A 26,877-nucleotide genomic window follows, 5' to 3' on the forward strand; every position below is an offset into this window, starting at 1 on the left:
CGCTCGTGAACACACTAGATCTGTGGTAGTTAATAGGAATACATGAGGAGTAGGACAGAGTTTTCCCTCTGCCCAAAGGGTTGTAATCATGTAACATAATGTTTTTGTTTTCTTTTTAGCAGATTGACAACTCTATGTTCCTAAACAAAGTGAAAGAGCAGCTGATTCAGGAGAAAGGCTGCAACCTAAGCTCCCACTACCCCACTCTCTTGACGGTACCCACGTCCGTGTCCCTGCCCGCAGGCATAAGCGTAGATGGCGATAACAAGGTGGAGATTCATGGGATTCCTCACAGTCAGGCGTCTGTCACCCAGAACATCACCGTCCTGCCTGTCCCCACAACGGGGCTCATGACAGCAAGTGAGTGGCTTACATTAGAGTTACTGAGTTATGTTCTAGAGCAGTGTTTCCCAACCAGGGTACCTCCAGCTGTTGCAAAACTACAACTCCCAGCATGCCCGGACAGCCGTTGGCTGTCCGGGCATGATGGGAGTTGTAGTTTTGCAATACCTGGAGACATTCTAGTTGGGAAACGCCGACCTAATGTGTAAACATAAGGTTTCACATTCACTGACTGCAAGCAGAGGAGGTCTTTGTAGGTGATAAATTAAAAGGGTTATCCAGGAAAAAACTTTATTTTATATATATATCAACTGGCTCCAGAAAGTTAAACAGATTTGTAAATTACTTCTATTAAAAAATCTTAATCCTTTCAGTACTTATCAGCTTCTGAAGTTAAGGTTGTTCTTTTCTGTCTAAGTGCTCTCTGATGACACCTGTCTCGGGAAACGCCCAGTTAAGAAGAGGTTTGCTATGGGGATTTGCTTCTAAACTGGCCAGAACCCGAGACACGTGTCATCAGAGAGCACTTAGACAGAAAAGAACAACCTTAACTTCAGAAGCTCATAAGTACTGAAAGGATTAAGTTTTTTTAATAGAAGTAATTTACAAATCTGTTTAACTTTCTGGAGCCAGTTGATATATAAAAAAAACATTTTTTTCCTGGATAACCCCTTTAAAAAAGCAAAAGTATATTGAAAAGTTTCAGAACTTTTTATCTATCGGGAAATAGTTTTTTTTTTAAATTTTTTTAAAAAAATGTTTTTGAGGGGGCGTGGCCTTGACATCACAACCCACCCGTAGCCCCCACCCTGCTGGGGCAGTGGAGTACCCCTTTAAACTTACAGTGGCTGCTACTTACAAAGTGCGACAAACAGTGACTCCGGTCGGCTCATTTTTGTCCTATATCCGGTTTTCTGACCGAACTGAAAACCGTGGCATATTGCTGTTTTCAGTCCGGTCAGAAAACCGGATACGGGGCAAAAATGAGCCGACCGGTGTCACTGTTTGGCTCCGGTCGGCTCATTCAAATGAATGAGAAGGGCGCCGGTTCTAGTCCCCGTATAGCTAAAACGTGGGGTGAATGCAGCCTTACTGTGCGTTTCCACTTGGCGTATACGCAGCGTATTCCACGCGCAAAATTTACGGCAGCAGTGGGAAATACGCTGTGTATTCTAGGGATCGACCGATTATCAGTTTGACCAATATTATCGGCCGATAATCGCGATTTTGGACATTATTGGTATCGGCAATTACCTTGCCGATAATGCCCCGGCCAGAGACGACCATCGCCGCCGCTGCCCCATTGCCTCCCCCCATCCTCTGCCCACATACCGCCGCCGCTGTCCCATTGCCTGCCCACATGCCGCTGCCCCGTTGCCTGCCCACATGCCGCTGCCCCATCGCCTCCCCCCATCCCCGGTGTTATAATTACCTGTGCCTGTGGTCCGCGATCCTTCTGGCTCCTGCGCTGTTGCTGTGCGGTGGCGGTATGTGGGCAGAGGTGGGGGGGGGGGGAGACGGCGGCGTTATGTGGGCAGAGGATGGTCAATCCCTAGCGTATTCCTTGCTCACCATACGAACAGGGCTTTCCGGTGGCAGCCCTATGTGTGCAGTGAGTTTTGGAGGCGGAGCCGCGCATCACAGTCACGCCGGCACATGGCCCCGCCTCCAAAACTCTCTACACACATAGGGCTGCCACCGGAAAGCCCTGTGTGTATAGTGAGCAAGGAATACGCAGCGTATTTCCCGCTGCTGCCGTAAATTTTTCACGCTGCGTATACGCCAGGTGGGAGCGCTCCCTTACTCAAAGTGGAAAGAAAAAACACCATAAGTTGAAAATGTACGATAGGCTGAGATCTTGGCACTGGAAACCTAATGTAACCTAGATCAAGAGGTCCCAAATCTCTCTTCTGGGCTGTAGACTTGGCTGCCCGTGCATAGCAATTCTCTGTAAAAGTCAATGACTGTGCCGGAATTTAAAGGGGTACTCCGGTGGAAACCATTATTTTTTATTTATTTTTTTAAATCAACTGGTGCCAAAAAGTTAAACAGATTTGTAAATTACTTCTATAAAAAAAAATCTTAATCCTTCCAGTACTTATTTATTAGCTGCTGAATACTACAGAGGAAATTCTTTTTTTTGGGATTTCCTTTCTGTCTGTCCACAGTGCTCTCTGCTGACATCTCTGTCCATTTTAGGAACTGTCTAGAGCAGCATATGTTTGCTATGGGGATTTTCTCCTGCTCTGGACAGTTCCTGAAATGGACAGAGGTGTCAGCAGAGAGCACTGTGGACAGACAGAAAAGAAATCCAAAAAGAAAAGAACTTCCTCTGTAGTATTCAGCAGCTAATAAGTACTGGAAGGATTAAAACATTTTTATAGAAGTAATTAACAAATCAGTGTAACTTTCTGGCACCAGTTGATTTAAAAAAAAAAAGTGTTTTCCACCGGAGTACCCCTTTAAGCTCAGAACTCCGATCTATAAGGGTCACATGTCCTTTATCTCAAGCTATGAGTTTTATGGGGTTCCCTGTCTGAGCAATAGAGCAATGTATTGTTAGTTTGCATTATATTCTTTCTGGAAATTATTCTGTAAATAAGCATCAGGGTGTTACAATGTCATTAGTCAGTGGGGCTTGTACCAATACAGTCATCATGGAGCGGGTCACATCATTTTAATATTTTATAGTATCCGCTATGATGATATGTACTGAATTCTCATTGCAGCAAATATAATTTTTTGTAAAGTGGAAAGTAAAAGTAAATATATAGTGGCCCTGATTTATCAGCCTGAAACCCTAATTGTCAGTTTTTTCCCATAACAACCAATCACAGCTCAACTTTCATATCTTAACAAGCTCTAGTAAAGTAAAAGACGAGCTGTGATTGGTTGTTATGGGAAAAAACAGACAATTAGGGTTTCAGGCAGGTTCATAAATATAGGCCAATATGTCTCTTTGCTTATTCTTTTCATGATAATAGTAATAATAACTGATAGTAATAATATTAATAATAATAAAATATATATATATATATTGATTATTATTACTATTAATACTTAATTATTAATTAATGAATAATTAGTAATAACAAATAGTATTGGTTAAATTTTTTTTTTATATATACCGTATTTTTCACCATATAAGACGCACTTTTTCTTCCCCAAAACTGGGGGGGGAAAAATCTGTGCGTCTTATACGGCGAATACACCCCTATCGCGGCGGTCCCTGCGGCCATCAACGGCCGGGACCCGCGGCTAATACAGGACATCACCGATCGCGGTGATGCCCTGTATTAACCCTTCAGACGCGGCAATCAAAGCTGACCGCCGCTTCTGAAGGGAAAGTGACACTGACCCGGCTGTTCAGTCGGGCTGTTCGGGACCGCCGCGATTTCACCGAATAGCCGGGTTAGTGCTTACAGGACACCGGGAGGGACCTTATCTGCCTCCTCGGTGTCTTCTCCGTTCAGGGATCCCCTGTATGGCCGTCACTCTCCTTCGTCGTCATCACGTTGTCGCGTACGTGTGTCGGCGTGCGTAACGACCTGATGGCGGCGACGGAGAGCGACAGGGACACGGCGACAGCGATGGAGCGACATCCAGGGCAGCGGTGACGGGTCCGGAACGGCGGGGACACGTGAGTATTACCTCCTATGCAGTGGTCTTCAAGCTGCAGACCTCCAGATGTTGCAAAACTACAACTTCCAGCATGCCCGGACAGCCAACGGGTGTCCGGGCATGCTGGGAGTTGTAGTTTTGCAACATCTGGAGGTCCGTAGGTTGAAGACCACTATTGGGTTCAAAATCTTTATTTTTTTAGATTTTGCACCTATAAATTGGGTGCGTCTTATACGCCGGTGCGTCCTATAGGGCGAAAAATACGGTAATCAGTTAGTTAGTTATTGTTATTATTATAGGCCAATAGATCTCTTTGCTTATTCTCTTCGTGATAATAGTAATAATGATATCTAGTAATAATATTAACAATAATAATAAAAATAAATATTTATTATTATTAATAATAATAATAATATTGATTATAATAATAATAATAATAACAACTAATAGTACTAGTTAAAAAAAAAATTATAAGGAATAATAATTATTATCTTTTATTAATATTCTTAATATATACCGGTGTATATATAATTTTTTTTATTATTAGTTATTGTTTTTATTATTATTATGGGCCAATATGTCTTTTGTCTTATTCTCTTCATGGTAATAGTAATAAGTAGAGATGAGCGAACTTACAGTAAATTAGATTCGTCACGAACTTCTCAGCTCGGCAATTGATGACTTATCCTGCATAAATTAGTTCAGCTTTCCGGTGCTCCGGTGGGCTGGAAAAGGTGGATACAGTCCTAGGAGACTCTTTCCTAGGACTGTATCCACCTTTTCAAAGCCCACCGGAGCACCGGAAAGCTGAACTAATTTATGCAGGAAAAGTCATCAACTGCCGAGCCGAGAAGTTCGTGACGAATTGAATTTACTTTAAGTTCGCTTATCTCTAGTAATAATAACAATAATAATAAAAATATTGTTTATTATTAATTATTATAATAATAATATAACTAATACTAGTTAAAAAAATAAATAAATAATAAAAAAAAATATAAAAAATAATCATTTTTATTTTGATTAATATTTGTATTATATTTTATTTGACATTATTTTTTAACTTATATTATTAGTTATTATCATGATCATCATCAGTGTATAAGATCCAGACCCATGTTGATTGTTACATTTGTTATTCCTCTTTCTTTACAGCCGGCCTGGTCATCACTTCTCCCTCTGGATCTCTTGTGACTACTCCATCTTCTTCTGGTCAAACCTTTCCCATTTCTGCCCCTTCCACCATGATTGTGTCTACTTTGCCAGGCTCCCAGACATTGCAAGTTGTGTCTGAGCTTACCAAGGCCAAGATCAATGAGGTGGGAACTATAGGTATCCAAAAATCAGGCCGAGGGAGGAAGAAGAAGAGAATCCCAGAACCTACACTACCCGAGCTGCACGACCCGTATGACTTGTCTAATGAAGATGATGAGGATCACCATAAAGATGGGAAGACCTACCGGTAATAACCCTACTACATCATGTTGTAGTGTACTGCTAGTATTCTTGTAAAGGGGTATTCCTATCTCTGAAAGTTATCCTCCTATCCACAGCATGGGGCAGTGTTTTCCAGCTCTTGCAAAAACTACAACTCCCAGCATGCCCGGACAGCCACGGCTGTCCGGGCATGCTGGGAGTTGTAGCTTTGCAACAGCTGGGGGCACACTGTTTGAAAAAATACTGCAGATTTTTTCCTCTATCTTCAGTAGCTCAGTTTGGAGCTGTGTATGAGGGGAGAAAGTGGGCGTGGCTCGGCAGGCGTGACGTCATCTGATGCCTGCCAGGGACGGCTTTCGCCCTTCTTCCTGTATGCTGCGCTCCCTCTCGGGAGCACGCATACAGGCTGAGTACAGGGCAGGGACGGCAGCCTCTGAGTCTCGTCCTTTCTGTTTGGCTATACACGTGCCATACAGAGAGGAGGAATGTCGTAGGACAGAGCTGCCATGCCCTCCAGGGATACGCGCACAGCGCTCGCTTCCGCCTGTCTGACTGACAGGCGGGGAGCTGCGCTGAGTATGCGATTTCGGACTCAACAGCCAGGCCTCCGTGAGTCCAAAATCACTGAAAAAGCTCGCAGACAGGGGACCCCTAGTGGCCAAACTTTTAAATCAAAAATACACATGGAAAAGGAAACATATATATATATATATATATTTTTTTTTTTATAGAATCCAATTACAAAGTTAATCTATATATATATATATATATATATATATATATATATATATATATATATATATATATACACACACTATACTATAAAATATTTTAAAAAAAACTTTTGATGAGAGGTACTCTTTAAATTTAATAACATTTTCTTAAAATCCTGGAAAAGCTCTTTAGGCTACATTGACATGGCGGAATTGTACCGAAATTGACTGTACATTCACTTCAATATGATTCCGCCGTCTCATTCACACAACAAAATTTCTGTGGCGGGACTTGAATTTCGGCGGAATTCTGTCTTTAGAGAACACTGAATTCTGACGCAATTCCGGCAGAATTTCACAAATTCGTTCTGTGAACCTTGCTAAACGGATTCTGTGTGGAATTGCCTTGTGAACATGGCCTTAAAGGGGTTGTCCAGGAATAGAAAAAACTGCTAATTTATTTCAAAAACAGCTCCAGGTCTGTCTCCAGTTTGGGTGTGGTATTACAACTTGGCTCCATTCACTTCATTGGAAATGAGCTGCAGAACCCCACCCAACCTGGGGACAGACACAGAGCTGTTTTTGTTTTTTTGTTTTTTTATAGAAATGAGCTCTGTTTCTCTATTCCTGGATAACCCAGAAAAAATAAAAATAAAAAAGCCACCCCTGTTCTTGGGTTGTGTGTGGTAATACAGCTCAGTGAATGGAGCCAGGACAGGTGTGGTGCTGTTTTTTTATTTATTTATTTTTTATCTGTTTTTCTATAACTTGACAACCACTTTAAAGGGGTACTCTGATGGAAAACATTTTATTTATTTTTTTAAATCAACTGGTGCCAGAAAGTTAAATAGATTAGTAAATTACTTCTATTAAAAAATCTTAATCCTACCAGTACTTATCAGCTGCTTTATGATACAGAGGAAGTTCTTTTCCTTTTGACTTTCTTTTCTTTCTGACCACAGTGCTCTCTGCTGACACCTCTGTCTGAGTCAGGAACTGTCCAGAGCAGGATAGATTTGCTATGGGGATTTACTCCTGCTTTGGACAGTTCCTGACACAGACAGAGGTGTCAGCAGAGAGCACTGTGGTCAGACAGAAAATAAATTTAAAAAGAAAAGAACTTCTTGTGGAGCATATAGCAGCTGATACGTACTGGAAGAATTAACCCCTTAAGGACCAAGGACGTACCGGTACGTCCTTGGTCCTGCTCTTCTGATATAACGCGGGGTTACACAGTAACCCCGCGTCATATCATGGCGGGCCCGGCGTCATAGTGAAGCCGGGACCCGCCTCTAATAGCGCGCAGCGCCGATCGCGGCGCCGCGCGCTATTAACCCTTTAGCCGCGCGCTCAAAGCTGAGCCGCGCGGCTAAAAGTGAAAGTGAAAGTTCCCGGCTAGCTCAGTCGGGCTGTTCGGGATAGCCGCGGCTAATCGCGGCATCCCGAACAGCTGACAGGACAGCGGGAGGGCCCCTACCTGCCTCCTCGCTGTCCGATCGCCGAATGACTGCTCAGTGCCTGAGATCCAGGCATGAGCAGTCATCCGGCAGATTCGTCGATCACTGGTTTCCTATGAGAAACCAGTGATCAATGATGAAGATCAGTGTGTGCAGTGTTATAGGTCCCTATGGGACCTATAACACTGCAAAAAAAAAGTGAATAAAGATCATTTAACTCCTCCCCTATTAAAAGTTTGAATCACTCCCCCTTTTCCAATAATAAAAAAAACACAGTGTAAATAAAAATAAAAATAAACATATGTGGTATCACCGCGTGCGGAAATGTCCGAATTATAAAAATATATCATTAATTAAACCGCTCGGTCAATGGCGTGCGCGCAAAAAAATTCCAAAGTCCAAAATAGTGCATTTTTGGTCACTTTTTATATCATTTAAAAATGAATAAAAAGTGATCAATAAGTCCTATCAATACAAAAATGGTACCGTTAAAAACTTCAGATCACGGCGCAAAAAATGAGCGCTCATACCGCCCCATACACGGAAAAATAAAAAAGTTATAGGGGTCAGAAGATGACAATTTTAAACGTATTAATTTTCCTGCATGTAGTTATGATTTTTTCCAGAAGTCCGACAAAATCAAACCTATATAAGTAGGGTATCATTTTAATCGTATGGACCTACAGAATACATATCAGGTGTCATTTTTACCGAAAAATGTACTACGTAGAAACGGAAGCCCCCAAAAGTTACAAAACAGCGTTTTTTTTTCAATTTTGTCGCACAATTATTTTTTTTCCCGCTTCACCATAGATTTTTGAGCAAAATGACAGACGTCATTACAAAGTAGAATTGGTGGCGCAAAAAATAAGCCATCATATGGATTTTTAGGTGTAAATTTGAAAGAGTTATGATTTTTTAAAGGCCAGGAGCAAAAAACGAAAATGCAAAAACGGAAAAACCTCCGGTCCTTAAGGGGTTAAGATTTTTTTTTAATAGAAGTAATTTACAAATCTGTTTTAACTTTCTGACAAAAAAAAAAAGTGTTTTCCACCGGAGTACCCCTTTAATGCAGCAGGTTCTCATGCCTTCCCAATCATATGCTTCACAGGCAGACAATGTGCTCTGGCTTTTTCTTTGAATTGTTGTTGTTCTATGTATCTCATCTGCACCGTCTCTAAATCTTGAATTCCTCCATCACCCAGCTTTATATAGTCACTTGAGCTGACAGTCACCGCTTTGTTGTTTCAGGTGCCGGATGTGCTCGATCACCTTCTTCTCCAAATCTGAGATGCAGATTCACTCCAAGTCTCACACAGAGGCCAAGCCCCACAAGTGCCCTCATTGCTCGAAAACCTTCGCCAACAGTTCCTACTTGGCTCAGCACGTGCGGATCCATTCTGGGGCTAAGCCCTATACCTGCAGTTACTGTCAGAAAGCCTTCCGCCAGCTGTCTCACCTCCAGCAGCACACACGGTAAGAGGAGGAGTGAGAAAAGGACGTTTTCACCAGCGGGGGGGGAGGGGCAGAGCTAGAGAGAAAATGTAGTTTGCAGGTTTGGTAATGTGTGTGTAGAGATGCACATTGTGTTATTTATATATGGGGGGGGGTCTTGGTCCTAGTCTGCACTGACATAATCATCTCACGCTATATACATCATTGAGCTCACCGGTTCGGATTCTTCACCTTTACATCAGGAACGTGGACACTTGAGACACATCTCAGGACTGGACATAGAGCAGGACACATGGATGCTTTTTTGTTACTTTTACCACACATTATGTGCATTAAGGTACTGACAGATTACACATTTCACACAAAACACAATGTCGTCTATGACAGATATATGGGACTTAACGGGGTACTCCGGTGGAATACTTTTTTTACTTTTATTTTTACTTTTTTTATTTTATTTTTATTTATTTATTTATTTATTTTTTTAAATGAACTGGTGCCAGAAAGTTAAACAGATTTGTAAATGACTTCTATTAAAAAAAATCTTAATCCTTCCAGTACTTATTAGCTGCTGAATACTACAGAGGAAATTCTTTTCTTTTTGGAACGCAGAGCTCTCTGCTGACATCACGAGCACAGTGCTCTCTGCTGACATCCCTGTCCATTTTAAGAACTGTCCAGGAGTAGGAGAAAAATCCCCATAGAAAACATATGCTGCTCTGGGCAGTTCCTAAAATGGACAGAGGTGTCAGCAGAGAGCACTGTGCTCGGGATGTCAGCAGAGAGCTCTGTGTTCCAAAAAGAAAATAATTCCCTCTGTAGTATAAAGAAGCTAATAAGTACTGGAAGGATTGAGATTTTTTTAATAGAAGTCATTTACAGGGCAGTTCCTAAAATGGACAAAGGTGTCAGCAGAGAGCACTGTGCTCGGGATGTCAGCAGAGAGCTCTGTGTTCCAAAAAGAAAAGAATTCCCTCTGTAGTATAAAGAAGCTAATAAGTACTGGAAGGATTAAGATTTTTTAATAGAAGTCATTTACAGGGCAGTTCCTAAAATGGACAGAGATGTCAGCAGAGAGCACTGTGCTCGTGATGTCAGCAGAGAGCTCTGTGTTCCAAAAAGAAAATAATTTCCTCTGTAGTATAAAGCAGCTAATAAGTACTGGAAGGATTAAGATTTTTTTTTTTTTTTTAATAGAAGCAATTTACAAATCTGTTTAACTTGCTGGCACCAGTTGATTTAAAAAAATAAATAAATAAAAAGTTTTCCACCGGCGTTCCCCTTTAATGGGATGTTATTTTAGGACAGTGTTTCCCAACCAGGGTGCCTCCAGCTGTTGCAAAACTACAACTCCCAGCATGCCCGGACAGCCTTCGGCTGTCCGAGCATGCTGGGAGTTGTAGTTTTGCAACAGCTGGAGGCACCCTGGTTGGGAAACACTGTTCTAGGACATTCTAGAACATTCTATCCAGTTAGTCTGTGTCACACTTCCATGGGAGTGTTTCCATTCAGACATCGTGTCACATGTCTCCTACCTCTTCCATTCACACAGCAGTTTATACACCGTGTCATGTGTCCTTGTACACGGCACAGAGACATTGTCATCCTTCTGTTACTGATCCATACTCTGAATCACCTGATCATCTGATCCCTCTCCTGCTCATGTGTGTATGATGTCGCTCCCTTTGTGTCCTTGTGTTTGTCCCCTTTAGCTTTACCATCTTCCACAGTATCTCCTATTCTCTGCTGCAATGTCACCACGTTGTCCTTTTTGTGTGTGGTTTGTTTTGTTTTGATCTCATTCTTGTTGCTTCTCTCTTTTTTTGCCTCATGAGCTGCTTTCTCTTTGCCATCGGCATCCTCTCTCTACACAGCATCTGTACCATAAACCACTCAACCCTGCCCATTGTGATGCCAGACCTTTCCTTAAAGGGGTACTCCACTGGAAAACATTTTTCTTTAAATCAACTGGTGCCAGAAAGTTAAACATATTTGTAAATGACTTCAATTTAAAAATCTTAATCCTTCCAGTACTTATCAGGTACTATTGGCTCCACAGGAAGTTCTTTTCTTTTTGGATTTTTTTTTTTTCTTTCTGTCTGACAACAGTGCTCTCTGCTGACACCTCTGTCCATATCAGGAACTGTCCAGAGTAGGAGAAAATCCTCAATAGCAAACCTCTCCTGCTCTGAACAGTTCCTGTCATGGACAGAGGTGTCAGCAGAGAGCACTGTGGTCAGACAGAAAGGAAATTCAAAAACAAAAAAGAACTGATAAGTACTGGAAGGATTAAGGATTTTTAAATAGAAGTAATTTACTAATCTGTTTAACTTTCTGGCACAGGTTGATTGAAAAAAAAAATAAAAAAAGTTTTCTAGTGGAGTACCCCTTTAATTAAAATACCATAAAAGCTTTTCCTCTCTCTCTCCATGTTTAAAGTGTAACTGCAGAGCTTGTCTCCCGCCTTTGGTGTAAAGTGACGCAGCTCGCGCTGGTCAGTACAGTGGCCGAGGCAAAGCGTACGTCGTTCAGTGAGTTCCTTGCATGAGCCCTTTTCTTATGAACAGGACTTGTGCACAGAACTCACTCATCTTTGTACAGGTGCCTTGGCAACCATACCTTCCAGCGTGAGCTGCGTCACCGTTCCTTGGAGAACAGGTGGGAGCCAAATGCCTTTAAGTTAACCTTTAAGGGTCAATTCACACGTGCAGTATTCTGTGCAGATTTGAAGCGCAGGATTTTCTGCTGCAGATGTCAATGTAAACTGAATGACTGAACACCGCTTCAAATCCTGCGCATCAGATCAGCCCAGAATACTTTACGTGTGTATAAGACCCTAAAGGGGTACTCCGGTGGAAAACTTTTTTTTTTTTTTGTATCAACTGGTACCAGAAAGTTAAACAGATTTGTTAATTACTTCTATTAAAAAAATCTTTATCCTTGCAGTACTTATCAGCTGCTGTATGCTCCACAGGAAGTTCTTTTCTTTTTGGATTTCTCTTCTGTCATGACCACAGTGCTCTCTCCTGACACCTCTGTTTATATCTAGAGATGAGCGAATTTACAGTAAATTCGATTCGTCACGAACTTCTCGGCTCGGCAGTTGATGACTTATCCTGCATAAATTAGTTCAGCTTTCAGGTGCTCCGGTGGGCTGGAAAAGGTGGATACAGTCCTAGGAAAGAGTCTCTTAGGACTATATCCACCTTTTCCAGCCCACGGGAGCACCGGAAAGCTGAACTAATTTGTGCAGGATAAGGCATCAACTGCCGAGCCGAGAAGTTCGTGACGAATTGAATTTACTGTAAATTCGCTCATCTCTATATCAGGAACTATCCAGAGCAGGAGAAAATCCCCAGAGCAAACATATTCTGCTCTGGACAGTTCCTGATATGGACAGAGGTGTCAGCAGAGAGCACTGTGGTCAGACAGAAAGGAAATTCAAAAAGAAAGGAACTTTCTCTGTAGTATACAGCCACTAATAAGTACTGGAAGAATGGATTAAGAATTTTTAATAGAAGTAATTTAACAATTAAAAATTCTTAATCCTTCCAGTACTTATTAGCGGCTGTATACTACAGAGCAAGTTCCTTTCTTTTTTGAATTTCCTTTCTGTCTGACCACAGTGCTCTCTGCTGACACCTCTGTCCATATCAGGAACTGTCCAGAGCAGGATAGGTTTGCTATGGGGATTTTCTCCTGCTCTGCACAGTTCCTGATATGAACAGAGGTGTCAGCAGAGAGCACTGTGGTCTTGACTAGAGATGAGCGAACTTACAGTAAATTCGATTCGTCACGAACTTCTCGGCTCGGCAGTTGATGACTTTTCCTGTATAAATGAGTTCAGCTTTCAGGTGCTCCGGTGAGCTGGAAAAGGTGGATACTGTCCTAGGAAACTCTTTCCTAGGAATGTATCCACCTTTTCCAGCCCGCCGGAGCTCCTGAAAGCTGAACTAATTTACGCAGGAAAAGCCATCAACTGCCGAGCCGAGAAGTTCGTGACGAATTGAATTTACTGTAAGTTCGCTCATCTCTAATCGTGACAGAAGAGAAATCCAAAAAGAAAAGAACTTCCTGTGCAGCATACAGCACCTGATAAGTACTGCAAGGATAAAGATTTTTTAAATAGAAGTAATTAACAAATCTGTTTAACTTTCTGACACCAGATGATTAAAAAAAAAAATTTAAATAAATAAATAAGTTTCTACCGGAGTACCCCTTTAAGTCTCTTCCATATCTGCTGCATACAGGTACCATGTCTCTCTTTCCCACTAACAGCAGCTTGTTCATTCACCAGTACAGGTGCAGCACATGACAGACGCACAGTTCACCGACCCCTCTTCTCTCTTTATACACTATATAGATCAGTGATCTTCAACCTGCGAAGCTCCAGCTGTTGCAAAACTACAACTCCCAGCACGCCCGGACAGCCGTTGGCTGTCCGGGCGTGCTGGGAGTTGTAGTTTAGCAACATCTGGAGGTCCACAGGTTGAAGACCACTAGAGATGAGCGAACTTACAGTAAATTCGATTCGTCACGAACTTCTCGGCTCGGCAGTTGATGACTTATCCTGCATAAATTAATTCAGCTTTCCGGTGCTCCGGTGGGCTGGAAAAGGTGGATACAGTCCTAGGAAAGAGTCTCCTAGGACTGTATCCACCTTTTCCAGCCCACGGGAGCACCTGAAAGTTGAACTAATTTATGCAGGATAAGTCATCAACTGCCGAGCCGAGAAGTTCGTGACGAATCGAATTTACTGTAAGTTCGCTCATCTCTAAAGACCACTGATATAGATTATTCTCATTTTGGAATCACAGCTTCCACACCTCAGCATATACCATACAGGTTTAGATAGTTGTCATTCACATACAGCTAACATACATGTGGGAGGTTGGAGTTAGATTTAATTTTATTTTTTATATTTTTTTCTTTTTTTGCAAATCGCTAAAGTTATGTTATTGTTGGCATTGTTCCATCCACAAGGTGGAGCTATTCCAATAGTGAAGATTGTGGGGAAATCTGATCCCATGCTACAGCAGAATGCATCTGTAGACTGTATACATGATATTTATGCTTCCTTCACTACTATACCATTTCTACATAACCACCAGATTCCAGTAACAGGTTTAGTTTTCTTAATAGCTAATCCAGGAGTGGTGCATGACACTGAGAATTAAAGGGGTGCTCCGGTGGGAAACAATGTTTTCAAATCAACTGGTGCCAGAAAGTTAAACAGATCTGTAAATTACTTCTATTAAAAAATTTTTAATCCTTCCAGTACTTATTGGCTGCTTTATACTACAGAGGAAGTTATTTTCTTTTTGAATTTCTAACAGATTTGTAAATTAATTCTATTTAAAAAAATCTTAATCCTTCCAGTATTTATTAGCTGCTTTATACTACGGAGGAAGTTATCTTCTTTTTGAATTTCTAACAGATTTGTAAATTAATTCTATTTAAAAATCTTAATCCTTCCAGTATTTATTAGCTGCTTTATACTACGGAGGAAGTTATCTTCTTTTTGAATTTCTAACAGATTTGTAAATTACTTCTATTTAAAAAAATCTTAATCCTTCCAGTATTTATTAGCTGCTTTATACTACGGAGGAAGTTATCTTCTTTTTGAATTTCTAACAGATTTGTAAATTACTTCTATTTAAAAAAAATCTTAATCCTTCCAGTACTTAGTAGCTGCTTTATACTACAGAGGAAGTTATTTTCTTTTTGAATTTCTAACAGATTTGTAAATTACTTCTATTTAAAAATCTTAATCCTTCCAGTATTTATTAGCTGCTTTATACTACGGAGGAAGTTATCTTCTTTTTGAATTTCTAACAGATTTATAAATTAATTCTATTTAAAAATCTTAATCCTTCCAGTATTTATTAGCTGCTTTATACTACAGAGGAAGTTATCATCTTTTTGCATTTCTAACAGATTTGTAAATAACTTCCTCTGTAGTATAAAGCAGCTAATAAATACTGAAAGGATTAAGATTCTTTTTAATAGAAGTAATCTTCTTTTTGAATTTCTAACAGATTTGTAAATTACTTCTATTTAAAAATCTTAATCCTTCCAGTATTTATTAGCTGCTTTATATTACAGAGGAAGTTCTTTTCTTTTTTTAATTTATTTTCTGTCTGTCCACAGTGCTCTCTGCTGATCACCTCTGTCCGTGTCAGGAACTGTCCAGAGCAGGAGAGGTTTGCTATGGGGGATATGCTTCTAATTTGGAGGTGTCAGCAGAGAACACCGTGGACAGGAAAAAAAAAAAAATAATAAATCAAAAAAGCGATCCAAAAAGAAAGTAACTTTCTCTGTAGTGTAAAGCAGCTAATAAGTACTGGAAGGATTAGGATTTTTAAATAGAAGTAATTTCCAAATCTGTTTTAACTTTCTGGCACCAGTTGATTTAAAAAAAAAAAAAAAAATAATAATAATAATAATTTTCCACCAGAGTACCCCTTTAAAGGGGTAGTCCAGTGGTGAAAAACTTATCCCCTATCCTAAGGATAGGGGATAAGTTTGAGATCACGGGGGGTTCGACTGCTGGGGCCCCCTGCGATCTCTCTGTACAGGGCCCCGGCTCTCCGGCCAGATAGCGGGTGTCGACCTCCGCACGAAGCGGCGGCTGACACTCCCCCTCAATACAACTCTATGGCAGAGCCGGAGATTGCTGAAGGCAGCACTTCGGCTCTGCCATAGAGTTGTATTGAGGGGGTGTGTCGGCCGCCGCTTCGTGCGGAGGTCGACACGCCCCCTTCCCGCGGGCTGTCGGGGCTCCGTACAGGAGATCGCAGGGGGCCCCAGCAGTCGGACCCCCCGCGATCTGCAACTTATCCCCTTTCCTTAGGATAGGGGATAAGTTGTTCACCACTGAATCACCACTGGACTACTCCTTTAAGTAATTAACACCAGTGTGAGAATGTATTGTGCAGTGCCCCCCATCAGGCCCTACATTAGAGACCCCCATGTGTGTATATAAATATATATGAGAGATAAGTTGGTGAAGCTGCATGTAACAGGACAGGAGCGCAGTAAGGAATATACCCTACTGACACAGTGGGAGAGCAGTGTTTCCCCCGCTATAGCATGCACCAGATACACTACTGCAGTGTTTTCAAACCAGGGTGCCTCCAGCTGTTGCAAAACTACAACTCCCAGCATGCCTGGACAGCCGAAGGCTGTCCAGGCATGCTGGGAGTTGTAGTTTTGCAACAGCTGGAGGCACCCTGGTTGGGAAACACTGCTCTAATGGGACGGATGCCATGTTGATCACTTTAGACTAGATCATGTGTGTTTATCCGAATACTGAGTTGTTTTCCGACATTAGAAAAGTGTTAGAATCCTCTGATTTAGAGTTTAGGGCCACAAGCAGTCTAGGGATGGGAGGCCACTGCATCCCTTACTCTGTCTGCTCATGGGGTAGAGCTGTAGAGTGTGGGAGTTGTAGTTCCCCAATAGCTGCAGATACAATCCACAAGTTGCAGACCGCTGGGGTAGGACATACAGGGCCCTGAAGTTATCGCAGAAGCAACAAGCTACGGACCTCAACAAAAAGCACCAGTGTCCTAGGCGATTATAGGAAGACAGTCATGTTTAGGTTCATCACGACATAGGGTTGACTTTATATATATATATATATATATATATATATATATATATATATATATATATATATAGCTGGAGTTTGTAGGGCCTGGTATCAGCATGATGACACCCCATACACTTGTATAGACCGCCTCACCACATTCATTTTTCACAATGATTCCAGACCCAACCTTTGTGTTGTTCCGGCAGGATCCACACGAAGGTGCACAGTGCGGTGTCCAAGCCCCACAAGTGCCCGTACTGCTCCAAATCCTTCGCCAACCGCTCCTACTTGAATCAGCATGTGCGCATCCACTCGGGGGCCAAGCCTTACAGCTGCCGCTACTGTCTGAAGGCCTTCCGCCAGCTCTCTCACCTCCAGCAACATACACGGTAAGAGGGCAGGAGGAGAGAGCTGGGGGAGCCCCGACACCAGCATGTTACCTTTACCCCACCCACCTAACAGTGTACACATCATGCATCCCTACATGCACACAGTCTGTTCCCGGGCACACGTCATCTATAGCTGGTTTGGGAGGGGGGGGGGGGGGGATGGGGGTAGGCTTGGGATTTTTACATTTTACACTTTGATCGATGCACATAAGAGTCGCCCCGTTCCGCACATATAGTCAGAACCGGTTATGTTTATACAGCACCTTAGTATATAGAGCAGTGTTTCTCAACCACGGTGCCTCCAGCTATTGCAAAACTGCCACCTCCAAGCATGTCCGGACAACCTTCGGCTGTGCGTCTAGTCTGAGATTTGTAGCTTTGCAACAGCTGGAGGCACATTGGTTTGGAAACACTACAGTAGAGTATTTATAAAACCTAGAAGTCTTTCCAGTAGTTAGATTGACTTAGGAGAGATCAGCAGTATTTATTTGGAGTGATGTGGCCCCTGAGACCAGCACCAAGCAGCAGAATGAACGGTTAGCTTTATTGTTGAAGTACTTCAGTGCAATAAAACGTATCCACTATCAAAAGAATAGGGGATACGTTTTAGATTGTGTGTGGGGGGGGGGGGGGGGGGTCTGACCACTGGGGGATCTCCTGCACGGCACCCCAGCAGTCCCCAGGAAGGGCGCGCGTCGACTCCCACACGTAGCGGCGGCTGACACGCCCCCTCCATGTGTCCCATAGAAATAGATGAAGGAGGCGTGTTGGCAATAGATGAAGGGGGCGTGCCCTCTTCCTGGGGACTGCCGGGGTGCTGTGCAGGAGATCACGGGGGTCCCAGCAGTCAGATCCTCCGCGTTCTAAAACATATCCCTTATCCAAAGTTTTATTGCACTGGAGTGCTCCCTTAAAGGGGTACTCCGCTGCTCAGCGTTTTGAACAAACTGTTCTGAATACTGGAGCTGCGCCGTTAGCTTGTGATGTCATAGCCACGCCCCATCGTGACGTCACGCCCCCTCAATGCAAGTCTATGGGAGGGGGCGTGACGGCTGTCACGCCCCCTCCCATAGACTTGCGTTTAGGGGGCGGAGCGTGACATCATGACAGGGCGGGGCTATGATGTTACAAGCTCCCGGCGCCTGCTCCAGCATTCGGAACAGTTTGTTCCAAATGCTGAGCAGCGGAGTACCCCTTTAAAGGGGTACTCCTGTGGAAAACTTTTTTTTTTTTTTTAAATCAACTGGTGCCAAAAATGTTAACAGATTTGTAAATCACTTCTATTAAAAAATCTTAATCCTTCCAGTACTTTTTAGGGGCTTTATACTAAAGAGAAATCCAAAAAAAGAAATGCATTTCCTCTGATGTCCAGACCACAGTGCTCTCTGCTGTCCATTTTAGGAACTGTCCAGAGCAGGAGAAAATCCCCATAGCAAACATATGCTGCTCTGGACAGTTCCTAAAATGGACAGCAGAGGTCAGCAGAGAGCACTGTGGTCTGGACATCAGAGGAAATAAATGTATTTTTTGGATTTCTCTTTAGTATACAGCCCCTAAAAAGTACTGGAAGGATTAAGATTTTTTTAATAGAAGTGATTTCCAAGTCTGTTAAACGTTCTGGCACCAGTTGATTTAAAAAAAAAAAAAAAAGTTTTCCACCGGAGTACCCCTTTAATGCAAGCAGAGCGCCATATGTATAGTTGTGGCTGTACAGGGTATTACAGCTTCAGGTAAACAGGACTGAGTGACAACTTCCCTTTCATCATTGTAAAGGGGAAAGTTCCCTAACTTTCTAAACTTGTATTTACTCGAATTGTTCACTGTTTTCAAGACCTCTGCCTATAGTAGGTGAATGGGAACATTCCTGTTTTAACTCCAGAGCCTGAAAACCTATGCAGTTCTAAGAGTAAGACAGATTTCAGGCCGAAATCACCGTCAAATACAATGATCTTTCACATTCAATGCATGTTAACAGGGTTATTACAACCCTCTTCCCACTCAGTGGAAATTATTTGTGCAGATTTTTTGCTATCGGGGAGGATAAGCCTCATGCAAAACTGCAGCATAGCCATGGCGGAAACGCTAGGCTCGGCTTCAGATTTCTGCCACTGAAATACACATCAAATCTTAAAGGAGTACTCCACTGGAAAAACATTTTTTTAAATCAACTGGTGCCAGAAAGTTACAGATTTGTAAATTACTTCTATTAAAAAAATCGTAATCCTTCCAGTACTTATCAGCTGCTGTTATGATCCACAGGAAGTTTTTTTTTTTTTCATTTCCTTTCTGCCTGACCACAGTGCTCTCTGCTGACACCTCTGTCCATTTTAGGAACTGTCCAGAGCAGGAGAGGTTTTCTATGGGGATTTACTCCTACTCTGGACAGTTCCTGATATGGACAGAGGTGTCAGCAGAGAGCACTGGGGTCAGGCAGAAAAGAAATTCAAAAATCCCTGTGTGTCATACAGCAGCTGATAAGTACTGGAAGGATTGGGATTTTTTAATAGAAGTAATTTGCAAATATGTTTAACTTTCTGGCAACAGTTGATTTAACAAAAAAAAAAATAATAATAATAATAATTTTTCCACCGGAGTACCCCTTTAAGTCTGACATGAATATGGCCTACTGTTTTTCACAGCTGAGATTTTGCTGCACTTGTATCAAGTCCGGGAAAAAACACAGCTTTTCACCACCACTGATACATTGCAACTAGAGATGAGCGAACTTACAGTAAATTCGATTCGTCACGAACTTCTCGGCTCGGAAGTTGATGACTTTTCCTGCGTAAATTAGTTTAGCCTTCAGGTGCTCCGGTGGGCTGGAAAAGGTGGATACAGTCCTAGGAAAGAGTCTCCTAGGACTGTATCCACCTTTTCCAGCCCACCGGAGCACCTGAAGGCTGAACTAATTTATGCAGGATAAGTAATCAACTGCCGAGCCGAGAAGTTCGTGACGAATCGAATTTACTGTAAGTTCGCTCATCTCTAAAGTCCGGAAAAAACACAGCTTTTCACCACCACTGATACATTGCAACAAACAGCAAGAAGTTCAGCACATAGAGCAGTGGTCTTCAAACTGTGTACCTACACCATGTTGCAAAACTACAACTCCCAGCATGCCCGGACAGCCAACGGCTGTCCGGGCATGCTGGGAGTTGTGGTTTTGCAACATCATGGTGGAGATCATTGACACAGAGGACTGCCTGAACTGGAAACAATTGTAGCAAATCCTCAGCTATGATGCATAATCAGGTCTGTATAGGTTTCCATTCACTAAAATACTGGAAAAATTATTAATATTATTATAATAATTATTAATAATAATTATTATTAATAATAATAAAATAATAATAAAAGATATTAATTATATTATTATTATAATTATTAATAATAATAAAATCCTAATAATTTTTTTTTAGAAAGTTGATGAGATGATGGTGTTTTATTTACACATGACCAATAAAACCCCCCCGTCCAAACCCCTGTGTATGTTACAGTCAGGTAATGTAGAGACAGGTCTGTTTACAGTATAAGTTTTCATACACACACACGCACTTCATTCACGGATTTGGTCGGGTCCCTTTCTCTGGGGGTTACACATAACACACGCAGTTGCATAGTCCCCCGGGGGCCATGTGCTGACATTCGGCAGGTTGCATACACTCTACAAAGTTCCCGTAAATTTTCTTTTTTCTTTTTTTTTTTCTTTAAATGGTCCCTGTCCCAACCAATTGTGTGTTCTGGCAGAATCCACACGAAGGTGCATATTGTGGTGTCCAAGCCTCACAAGTGCCCGCACTGCTCCAAAACCTTCGCCAACAGCTCCTATCTGGCCCAGCACGTGCGCATCCACTCGGGGGCCAAGCCCTACAACTGCCGCTACTGTCAGAAGGCCTTCCGCCAGCTCTCTCACCTCCAGCAACATACACGGTAAGGGGGCAGGAGGAGAGAGCTGGGGGAGCCCCGACACCAGCATGCACCTTCCTTTTTTTTCCCCCACCAACCGCATGCACACGTGTCTGAATGGAAACCGGGTCAGGGGAGGGATGACATCCTGTCTGCTCATTTCACCCCTCCCCCCCATTAACATCCCCCCCCCCCCCTCCCCTCCCCTCCTTGAGCTGCTTTCCCGTGCCTGCCCCTAATACTTGTCTGGTTTGTTGATGTCATTCTTTATCCTTTCATTTCTGCATGCAGGATTCACACAGGCGACAGGCCCTATAAATGCGTACATCCTGGATGTGACAAGGCTTTCACCCAGCTGTCAAATCTGCAGGTAATTTATCCCGTTACATGTTATTGCTTTCTGCTCTTGCCATTGTGCAGATTTTGATGAGCAGGATTTCATGCTGCAGATTCCAATGTAAATTAAATGAATTAAAGGGGTACTCCCTTGGAAAACTTATTTTTTTTATTTATTTTTTATTTTTTTTCAACTGGTGCCAGATTTGTAAATGATAAACAACAAAGTAAGGAAATTGGGAGAGCACTCAAGGGGCTATATCACCTAACGCTGAGTGCAGTAAGGTCCTCGGTGACCTCCAATCAAAGTCTCCTGCGGGGTGCACGTACACAGATATATATACATGTATATACACAAATACATCAATATAAAACAACCAAAGAACACATAGGTCCACTCACCACAAAGCAGAGCCTATCGGGTCTTGAAGTCCGGTGACAGATCACGGCATAGGCGCTGGTAAAGTGTGGCGGTTCTTCACCAGTGCCTATGCCATGACCCGGCACCCCGTCACCGGACTTCAAGACCCGATAGTCTCTGCTTTGCGGTGAGTGGACCTATGTGTTCTTTGGTTGTTTTAGATTTGTAAATGACTTCTATTGAAAAATCTTAATCCTTCCAGTACTTTTTAGCGGCTGTATACTACAGAGAAAATTCTTTTCTTTTTGAATTTCTTTCCTGTCTGTCCACAGTGCTCTCTACTGACACCTCTGCCCATGTCAGGAACTGTCCAGAGCAGGAGAGGTTTGCTATGGGGATTTCCTCCTGCTCTGGACAGTTCCTGATATGGGTCCCCCTGCGGTCTCCAGTACGGAACCCCGGCTCTCCCTTGAAACGGCACCTCACAACCCCAGCACCTCACAACCCCCTGCCCGAAGCAGGGGCCACCACGCCCCCTCCATATATCTCTATGGGAGTGCCAAAGGTTGCCGAATGGCTCTCCTATAGAGATATATGGAGGGGACACTACGGGCGGGGGTTGTGACGCGCCGCTCCAGGGGAGAGTCGGGGCTCATTACAGGAGATCACGGGGGTCCCAGCACTAGGACCCCACGCGATCTAAAACCTATCCCCTATTCTGTGGTTAGGGGCTAAGTGTTTTTTTATGCATGAGATATCTTTAAGGGGTTAATCACATTTTGGTATATCTTTTGGAAATACACTGCAAAAATTCTGATTTACTAGAAGCATTACAAAAAGTGTAGAAAGTTGCGGAACGATACATAAAAAGGGAAAAACTACTTTTTGGTTGGCTGTAATAAGTTTGTGTGATTGGTGGGAGACGGACCCTCGCGCTCCTCATGGCCCCTATCCAACCCATTTATAGCATATTTGGGTGACGTTCTGTACAACTGATGTTTGTATACGCTCATTGTTCTGTTATCACTTTGGCGTCTGAATAATTTCCCGTTTTGTGTTTTTGTCTTTCAGTCTCACAGGAGGCAGCACAACAAAGATAAACCCTTCAAGTGCCACAATTGTCACCGAGCGTACACCGACTCGTCCTCCCTGGAGGTCCACCTGTCTACTCACACCGTCAAGCACGCTAAAGTGTATACCTGTTCCATCTGTAGCCGAGCATATACTTCGGTGTGTGCTGATATGACTGTATACAACTGCGATTTGTTATTATCCTTCCATATTTCTGGTGTTACAGCCGGTAGCGCCATTTCTTAGGCTGCAGCTGATAACATTCTTCTGTAACGCTTGTTACCGGAGGACTGTAGGCTTTAGCATAGATTAAAAAACATTAAAGAACATATTAAAGATTTACTCAAAAAAATTATTCTTTTATCCCTATATATTTAACCAGCATAAGTAGAAAATGGTTTGGTCATTAAAGGAGTAGTCTCTGCGGATAGGGGATAAGATTTTGATCGCGGGAGCCCCAGTTCTCCCCTGGAGAGGCGCTTCACAACCTCCGCCTGAAGCAGGGGGCTGCCACGCCCCCTCCATATACAGTGGTCCCTCAACATACGATGGTAATCCGTTCCAAACGGACCATCGTTTGTTGAAACCATCGTATGTTGAGCGATCCGTGCAATGTAAAGTATAGGACAGTGGTCTACAACCTCCGGACCTCCAGATGTTGCAAAACTACAACACCCAGCGTGCCCGGACAGCCAACGGCTGTCCGGGCATGCTGGGAGTTGTAGTTTTGCAACATCTGGAGATCCGCAGGTTGAAGGTTATACTCACGTGTCCCTGCCACTCTGGACCGTCACCGCTGCCCTGGATGTCGCTGTCCATCGCTGTCGCCGCATCCCCGAGGTGTCCCCGCTCTCACGTCTCCGCCATCACGTCGCTACGCACGCCGCTCCTATTGGATGACGGGACGGCGTGCGCAGCGACGTGATGACAACGATGGAGAGCGCCGACGATGCAGGGGATCCTGAAGAGGGTGCGCCGTAGCCCTGAGGACAGGTAAGTGATCGTCACCAGACCACATGGGGCACCGTAAACGGCTATCCGGTGGCAGCTGAAGCAGTCAGCGCTGCCGGATAGCCGTTTATGCGATGGCCCCGACATACAAAAGCATCGTATGTTGATGCTGCCTTCAACATGCAATGGCCTCTGAGAGACCATCGTATGTTAAAATGATCGTATATCGGGGCCATCGTAGGTCGGGGGGGGGGGGGGGTCACTGTATATCTATGGGAGAGCCAATGATAGCTGTATGTCTCCCATAGAGATGTAGGAAGGGGGCATGGCGGCCATGGCGAGGGTCGTGATGCGTCACTCCATACAGGAGATCGCACGGGCCGCAGCACTCGGACCCCCGTGATCTATAACTTATTCCCTATCCTGCGGAGGGGAATAAGGGGGATAAGCTTTATTCTATGATATATCTCCTTTAACGACAATTGACATAAATGTACGTCATGGTGCGGTGGTACTTAACGCACCATTACGTACATTTACGCTCCACCACGACCGCGAGCATCGGACCAGTGCTCGTGTCATGCACGGCAGGCCGTCACGCCCCCTCCCATAGACTTGCATTGAGGGGGTGGGTCGTGACGTGACGAGGGGGTGGGGCTATGACGTCACGAGCTCCCGGCTCCAGAATTCGGAACAGTTTAAATGCTGAGCAGCGGAGTACCCCTTTTAATGACCTATTTTCTACTCATGCTGGTTGAATATATAAAGATAAAAGCATATCTTCACAAAAGATAGGGCTTAACTTATTTTTTTTATTTTTTATTGTTACTGTAATAAATTTGGCTCAGGCAGAAGCCATGTTAAATTAATTCCAGTAGCGCACACTGGCGATAGACTTGGTGTATACGGTTAGATATGTTAGGCTCTTTTTCTCTTCCACCTTTTGCTTACTTTAACCCACTATTTTCCTGATAAATTTTGGCAAGTTTTAAAGAGGTCACCTGGACTTTGAATATTTATGGACTATTTATTAGATTTGGGGGGGGGGGTCTTACTCCTGGCATTAGTGAGTGCCACATGCTAAGAACAAGACCTCCCACGTCAGAAGGCACCTCATGGTCTTAGCTTTGTGACCTCTTTGCGTTAATCCGGAAGGTCAAAAAGGAAGAATGTCCGGCACTGGATATGCATAAAAGTTATTGCTTTATTTTGGCTTTGGCAAGGAGTCACAATACAGAGCAGGAACTGACGCGTTTCGCACCGTCAGGTGCTTAATCTACGATTAAACGTCAGACGTTTAATTGTAGATTAAGCACCTGACGATGCGAAATGCGTCAGAGTTTTTATCGTAGATTAAGCACCTGACGGTGCGAAATGCGTCAGACGTTCAATCGTAGATTAATCAGATGCGTTTTGCACCGTCAGGTGCTTAATCTTCGATTGAACGTCTGACAGTGAGAAACGCGTCAGTTGTTCCTGCTCTGTATTGTGACTCCTTGCCAAAGCCGAAATAAAGCAAAAACTTTTATGCATATCCAGTGCCGGACATTCTTCCTTTTGGATTTGCAATTTTTGCATTTTGAAGCCGGGGCGGGACCGGTGGGTCCGATAGCACAGGTGTGCAACAGTGGTCATCGGTGAGTGAGCGGACAACACAGCTCTTTGTTGAAGACTTATCCGGGAGGTGGTATAATGAAGTGTGGTGCCTTTGGACTGTACCCCATGAATCCCTGTCCCTCTGTTCAGCAGAAGTGCGCTCCTAGTATCACCATACAGATCCCCTGTACACACAGCCTCATTGTTATTTCATATTTATTCATCTTGTTCTTTTCTCTTCTATCCAGGAGACTTATCTGATGAAACACATGAGGAAACACAACGCTCCAGAAACTTCGCAGCCGCCTCCTACGCAAGTCCTAACCTCACAAGCGCATTTCACACCCGTATCCCAGGCCCCAACGTCTGACGGTCCTCAGTGCTCCTTTGACATGAGTCCCTTCAAGACTGATCATCACAAGGACTTATGTTTGACCGTCGCCACCAGCACCATTCAAGTGGAACATTTAGCCAGCTCTTAGTTTATTCAAGAAATGGACAAACTTCGTACAAGTGGGAAGGGAGCGAAAATGTCCCAGACCAGACATGTGGGGAGGGGGTTAAAGGTCTGGACCGGACCATTCTTGTTGGGTGGGGAAAAAAAAGCTACAGAAAAAAGTGGCTATGAACTTTGGCTTACGAAGACAGAGAGAATGGACTCATAACCAGCCTCAGTATAATGGAGGTTTTCAAGCTATTACATTGGAGCCCTGGACATTGGGCTGAGATCAGGCTGAAGTCCTGACGTCAACACTTTTGCTGCTTGCTCATAGTATACATTAACAGCACACGGAGAACGGCAGTGTCCCAGCAGTGTTATATACAATGCACTGCATCCCATTATTGACTTCATACAGGTTTCTTGCAGTGCAAGTGCTGTCACTGAACCGGAGGATGCCATGCACCGCTAGTGTTTTGGAAGGACTGCAGTTTATACCCAGTGTCAGTGCCCAGCCAGCAATACTTCCCATATATGGGACAGATTGGGAGGGGGGGAGGGGGAGTATGGCTTAAGATTTTTGGACTTTATTTTATACCCTAATACGTAAAATGGGGAGGACGGGAAGGGAGGGGGGGGGGGGTACGTTCTGTATTATATATTATTTTATCCATATCTTGTTCCTGCTCTTCCTCAGCTGACATCTTCCCTGGAAGTACACTGCATAGGATTAGGAAGTGGAGGCCATATTAAGACTGACATTGCCGGTCTTTAGGAGAGGAGGTGGCTGATTTATTGACTATTTTCTGCATTTCTATTAGCTAGTTCTGTTCATCTGCCAGGGAGAGGAGGTTACGCCTGTGTCCTGGTTAATATTATGTATAAATATATACAGAACAAAGTGTGTATATCTATCCACTGCTTTATTTTACTGCTCTAGCTTATTATTTTTTTACGCAGTCTGATACATTATATCGTATGGGGACCTACCAGTTTGATAGATCCCCAACTTACAAGCCGCTCTTATCCCTTCTCTGTAAACTGAGCTATGGTTTTCTTCAAAGACCACTCTGGTCCCTGTCCCGTTCTCCTACCTCATACTCTGGTCCCTGTCCTGCTCACTTCTCACCACCCTGGTCCCAGTCCTGCTCTCCTCCTCCCACCACCGTGGTCCCTGTCCTGCTCTCCTCCCACCACCGTGGTCCCTGT

At 43.4% G+C, this 26,877-nt stretch overlaps 1 protein-coding gene across 9 annotated transcripts in view; it reads left to right on the forward strand.

The window, feature by feature from the left end:
* The window catches only part of ZNF384 (zinc finger protein 384), a 52,747-nt gene extending 26,534 nt beyond the window's left edge, over nucleotides 1-26,213 (forward strand). For 2 of the 9 annotated variants that reach the window (XM_056528955.1, XM_056528956.1), the window contains exons 4-11: nucleotides 123-360; nucleotides 5,119-5,425; nucleotides 8,822-9,046; nucleotides 16,826-17,008; nucleotides 20,756-20,938; nucleotides 21,206-21,284; nucleotides 22,683-22,841; nucleotides 25,478-26,213. In XM_056528955.1, coding sequence (XP_056384930.1) covers nucleotides 123-360; nucleotides 5,119-5,425; nucleotides 8,822-9,046; nucleotides 16,826-17,008; nucleotides 20,756-20,938; nucleotides 21,206-21,284; nucleotides 22,683-22,841; nucleotides 25,478-25,711 — 1,608 coding nt within the window. In that variant the 3' untranslated portion in view covers nucleotides 25,712-26,213. Of the gene's footprint in view, nucleotides 1-119; nucleotides 361-5,118; nucleotides 5,426-8,821; nucleotides 9,047-16,825; nucleotides 17,009-20,755; nucleotides 20,939-21,205; nucleotides 21,285-22,682; nucleotides 22,842-25,477 lie in introns of all 9 variants that reach the window. The other 7 variants (XM_056528954.1, XM_056528953.1, XM_056528957.1 and 4 more) reach the window with 6 other exon arrangements.
* Nucleotides 26,214-26,877: the final 664 nt, after the last annotated feature.

The sequence above is a fragment of the Hyla sarda genome, chromosome 7 (assembly GCF_029499605.1).
Source record: "Hyla sarda isolate aHylSar1 chromosome 7, aHylSar1.hap1, whole genome shotgun sequence".
Classification (NCBI taxonomy): Eukaryota; Metazoa; Chordata; class Amphibia; order Anura; family Hylidae; genus Hyla; species Hyla sarda.